The sequence below is a fragment of the Colobus angolensis genome, unplaced genomic scaffold, assembly GCF_000951035.1.
Source record: "Colobus angolensis palliatus isolate OR3802 unplaced genomic scaffold, Cang.pa_1.0 Scaffold32, whole genome shotgun sequence".
Classification (NCBI taxonomy): Eukaryota; Metazoa; Chordata; class Mammalia; order Primates; family Cercopithecidae; genus Colobus; species Colobus angolensis.
In genome coordinates this window covers 2,134,657-2,140,166 of record NW_012116488.1, presented here as the reverse complement: position 1 = coordinate 2,140,166, position 5,510 = coordinate 2,134,657, and the positions used below count along the sequence as shown (strand labels likewise).

General features: G+C 44.2%; 1 protein-coding gene across 2 annotated transcripts; it reads right to left on the bottom strand.

The window, feature by feature from the left end:
* Window positions 1-177: 177 nt before the first annotated feature.
* BAG5 (BCL2-associated athanogene 5) lies at window positions 178-5,510 on the bottom strand. 2 transcript variants are annotated; one of them, XM_011951418.1, is made up of 2 exons: window positions 5,317-5,510; window positions 178-4,403 (listed from the first exon to the last, which is right to left on the bottom strand). In XM_011951418.1, the coding sequence occupies exon 2, from the start codon at window positions 4,373-4,375 to the stop codon at window positions 3,032-3,034; it is 1,344 nt and encodes a 447-aa protein (XP_011806808.1). In that variant the 5' UTR covers window positions 4,376-4,403; window positions 5,317-5,510; the 3' UTR covers window positions 178-3,031. The 2 variants fall into 2 exon arrangements, with proteins under 2 accessions (XP_011806808.1, XP_011806807.1); XM_011951417.1 differs by having other exon boundaries at window positions 5,130-5,504.

Below are 5,510 nucleotides of genomic sequence, written 5' to 3'. Positions count from 1 at the left end.
ACTACACTCCAACCTGGGTGACAGAGCGAGACTCCATCTCAAAAAAAAAAAAAAAAAAAAAAAAGAAACCAGATAGAAATGGACAAAGTCAAACAAATGAGAAAAACTGGCTGAGCTTCTCAAACTAAATCATATCAAATATATGTACATTTTAGCAAAATAAACCACTACACTTTGTAGACATATTCATAACATTTATTTTAATAACTACTTCATTATAGGCTGACTGGCTTTCCTGTTTGGATAAAGTGTGATCTGAAAGCAGCGCTGACTGAATGTAAATCAAGCAAACGTTACCAGTCATTTTTGGCATGAACATGGATTATAGTGTTTAATGCAGACCCAAAGCCACACATTTTTGGGGAGTAGGTTTTACTTGCAGTACAGATTCCTTTCATGTAAGATCACAAAAATACAACACAATGTGACAAGCCCTGTTGAAGAATTACATGCAGTAGCTCATATTAACACAAACAGCTCCCCATGAGGGCCGAGAAGAGCTAAATCCGGTGTCACTAGGGTTCACTGCAGGAGTAGAATAATCCGGTACAAGGATCTACAACAGATTGAAACCAGAAACAAAGCCATGCCTGACAGTCACTCAAGGTCAATCTGATCATTTTCATGACCAAAATAACCCATGTGAACAATTCAAAATGACTGTGGAAGAGCTGAGCACCCTGTACTCACACATGATGCCCAGAGCTTGGCAAAAGGTACACAAACACTTTTGTTTGAAAAGAATAACAGAGACATCTACTTTCAAAGAACAATGGATACTTTTAAAGGGGATGCTGATGTTTAACTTTACATAATGTATTAAAAATGTAAGTAGTACTCTGGTGAAGAATGTGCCTGAAGTGTAATCAGGATTTCCTGGCAGTGTAATTAAAGAGCTCTAATTTTAAAATTCTTCCTGGGCTGGGCGCCGTGGCTCAGACCTATAATCCCAGCGCTTTGGGAGGCCGAGGCAGGCGGATCACGAGGTTAGGAGTTCGAGACCAGCCTGACCAACATGGTGAAACCCCGTCTCTACTAAAAATACAAAAATTAGCCAGGTGTGGTGGCACACGCCTGTAATCCCAGCTGCTCAGGAGGCTGAGGCAGGAGAATCACCTGAAGCTGGGAGGTGGAGCTTGTAGTGTAGTGAGCTGAGATGGCAGCACTGCACTTCAGCCTGGGCAACAGAGTGAGACTCCATCTCAAAAATAAATAAATAAAAAATAAAAACTCTTCCGCAAGATTTTAAGAGCATTCTAAAATTATGATACAGAAAAGCAATCCTAAAACTACTCTGGCCAAAACGTGGATTCGAATGACCTGCCTTGAGCCTGCAGTTCCCAGGAGCTGGACCTGCAGTAGTGTGGGAGCTCACAGCCTCAACACCGACTGCCCTCTGACCCCACCATCCAGTGATTCTCAACATTTCTAGTAGGAAAGACATAGCAAGGGATTTTCATGATTGGGAAATACTGAGAGACAAGCTGAAGATCTGTTAAGGGCTATGCTTTTGTCACCGTTTAGGTATTTAAGGCTACTCCTTTAGCCAGCATACTTTCAGCTGTTTAGAGTGACAATTTCCCTACACAAAGTTACCAAATTAGCATCTCTGAAAGAGAATAATATTACCCTGGATTTCCAAAGATGCACTCTAATAGGATGACCAGGCAAAAAGTGACCCGGGGGAGGAGTCTGTGATAACACCTGGACTAATGTGTTCTCAAGGCACTTCAGAACTTCGGGGAACTACTTCATACTGGATCCTCAGAAAGTATTGACGGAAATACACATCCTTGAGCAGAAGAAAGACGCTTCATGCAGGATTGACTTTAATGGCTCTTTCAGGCAACAGAGAAACCACATGCCCGTAACATGAGCTCAGCTGTTCAGCAGGCACCCAGAGGAAGCCTTTAATTCCGAGCAGGTTTCACTAATTAGTCCTGGAGCAGGTGTGGTTTTGATATTTACCATGTGAGTGGTTAACAGCTGACTCCCTAGGAAAACCTAGGAAGGCCTGGTCCCTCTGGGTTACTGACAGCATCCACCCTCACGTTGTAACACAGCACCGGGGAGGTGTGACAAGGTTGTGCATTTTACAGCCTTGGACCACAGAAGAGAACCATTACATGCTACATTCAGACTTTTTGGCTTAGTTTTAGTATAACCTGACACTGGAAACCCATCTCCGGTCTTCATCCTCCAACTACAGGTATGGGTGCTTCCTTTTCTTTTTTTTAAAAGCCCATTAACTTCATTTAAAGGTTCCCATCCTTATGAATTACTCACTAAGGAAAACTATAAGCTCAGATTTTAGAAAAAGCAATTTACAAGATATTATTGCTGGTCCTTTATCCCTTCTCTTTAATGCAATCTCAAAGGTTTTTTGGCTATTAGTTTTCACAATTTTCTTATGTTGCACACAAAAACAGGATCCCTCTCTCTAAAATGTAGAGCATGGGGAAAACACAGATGCTGTTTTTCCAACTAAAAATGTTTACAAAGAACAGGTTGTCTCAACAAACAAAAAAACCCCACCCCATTAAGCTGGGTAGGACCAATAAGTGAAAAAAATGTCTTCCATCGAGCATAGTAAAACAGAACATGTACTTCTTGTGTTTGAACCTTACTCCTATTTAACCAAAAATTTCCCCTTTCTCATAATTTTCCTAGTATTATGTAAGGTTATGCCTAGTTCTAGATTCTGAAATACCTGCATTTTAATGCTTGCACAACCCATTTTAAATTTACAAAAGCTGCCTCTATTTCATTTTCTGATTGAAAACACACAAAAAAAGGACAAACCAAACAAATCACACCACATCATAGAGATAATGATCCGAATGGAAAAGTTAATGTGCTGTAATGATATTTGTCTTGCAACATCACAAGCAGCAGATACTGAATAGAATTTGCTTCAATCATAAATACTGAGACTGAAATATGCACGTATAAATCAATGAACTGAAAGCTCTCTATACATAGAAGCACATATGAAGTGCAAAACAATATCAAAAGTGAGAGCTCTGGTATTTTAGTACTCCCATTCATCAGATTTCAGGTCGAGATAGCTGAGAATATTCTGGGCAAGCTTCACAGCCTGTTTCCTGGCAGCCTTACACTTCTCTTCTCCTTGCGGATCAACAGCATCCAGGGCTAGCAGCTGCTTGGTGAGCAGCTCTTCCAGCCGGATGTAGTTCTTATCGGTTCGATTTCCATCAAATGAAAGAACTTCTCCCTGGATCTCAGACAAGTTTCCAAGGACGTTCCAGACGGCTTTATGGGATGGGTGCTCCTCACAAGCAAACAGCTTTCTTTTCTCAAGGGCCTCCTTCAAGTCAATATATGTGATCAGAGTTTGCACCTCGATCACTGCTCTTCTCCTGGCTTCCCGGATGCAGGGGTTTTTTTCAAGACTTACCTCATCCAACTGTCCAATTAAACCCTGCAATTCTGTTTTGGAGCTCAGGTACAATTCAGGAGGGTTTTGTGCTTGGAGAAGTTCATTTTTTATTTCTCTCATTCTCGTGAGGACCTTTTCTATTTTTAAAATGGAATGATTCTGTCTCAGGTCAAATGCTTTAGTCGTGTCTGCTTCCTCTTCCAAATCCAGATACTTCAATAATTTGTTGATATCTTCTACTACCTCCCTCCGATAATTTCTGATTTCTGTCCGGCCGCACACATCTAGAGCATCTAGGTCAGCGATCAGCCCTGAGAGCACACAGGATAAGTGCCTGCAGGTCTCACTGTTGTTCACGCCCATCAGAAGTGCAATCAGGACCCCTCGGGCCTTGTTCACCTCACACATCACAAAGTTGATTTTGGCAACGGAAGGATGTGCATCCTCCGAAAGCGGCAGGGAAGGCTGCTTTTTCATGCAGTCTTCGATAATCTCTTGCACCGCACAGATTTTGGTTAAAGTGTGATACCTTGCTTTCCGCAAGGAGATTTTTCCTCCAGTTTTAACATGCGTCAGCCTCAGAATGATATCCTGGATGCCTTCTTCAAACTCATCAGTTACGCAGTTGCCCCCATTATAAAATGGCACAATTTTCTCTCTAACGAGGGACTGGGCTTCCTCAAAAATGTTCTGTATTTCAATCCGGTGTGGGTGGTTTGCATTCTGCTCCAACTCTTTGAGAAGACGTTCTGTCTCCTGTGCTGCCCTCTTCCTAGCTTGCTGAATATCTCCTTTTCCTTCAGTATCTACAGAGTCTATTTCAAAAAGTTGTTTTGTTAGAAACCTCTCCAGTTTCTTGTAATTCTTGTCATCTGACAGACCACTGAAGCCGACAACTTGCTGTTCTACACTTTTTACTTCCTTTTGGATTTCCTGAAGCCTACTAATAGAAGGATGTTGGTTTCCCATATCCATACTTTTGTTGTGTTCAGCTTCACAAGCACTAAAAGATGACAAGAATAACTTATTACAGCACAAGGCTTCTGCAGAACACTAATGGTATACTAAGTCATTCTAAAATTCTCATTTTAAAAAGGTATACTTTCGAGCAGTCATCCCACCTCAGCCTCCCCAGTAGCTGGGACTACAGGCGTACACCACCACGCCCAGCTAATGTTGTTATTTTTAGTAGAGACAGGTCTCACTATATTGCCCAGGCTAGTCTCAGACGATCCGCCTGCCCCCGCCTCTCAAAGTGCTGGGATTAAGGTGTGAGTCACCGTACGCGGCACAAACTATTTGGAACCAGCAGGGCACCTTTATGCAAGGTGAAACAGCAGCTCTTGTAACCTTCGGAACACTAACAGTACCCCGCCCCGCCACACAGCTATGCCGAGTTTCCAGAAACTCTAAGCAAAATAAACTCAACCAGAAGAACAAAAACCAGTGGCTCTCAGATATCCCCAAGGTCCCCACTTCTTCGTTTCTCTCCATCCCTTTGTGCACTTCCTCTCCCCACCCTTTTAGCTCCTCACACATCTTCCCTCCCAGATGTCTCCCTGAAGAGATAAACACCCCACAGGTAAAGAAGAGCGACGGGGATTGCGCTGAAGGGCGCCACCCTGGGCTTTCGAGGCCCAGCACCTCCTCAGCCCCCCAACATGCTCCACTCTCTCAAAAAAATACAACCTGCGAAAACGTGGTAACTATGAATAATTCATTCACTCGCCTCCCACTGAGAGTCCACAATCGCCTAATGCACGTTTCAAGCTCTTGGCTTCTATCAAACGGCTCGCTCAAGGTAGGTAACCAATGGAAACGCATCATCCATCCCCCGTGGATGTTCTGGAGGCCACGGAGGGCAGGCGGCCCGAGTTCCTTCCTCCCCGCCTCGCCCTTCCCTCTTGGCTCTTTACCCAGAAGAGGTCTGAGCTGGCTGCGATCTTGGCGTCCCGTGGCTGAGGTGGCGAGGTGGAAGATCAGCCCTTTACGGGGTGCGGCACCGGAGCTGGGCCCCCAGCTGCATCCCTCGCGCCCCTCCCGACTAGGTCTGAGCGGGGCAACCGGTGAAGGGGCCGGCGGTGAAGGGGCCGCTACTGGCTGCAACAGC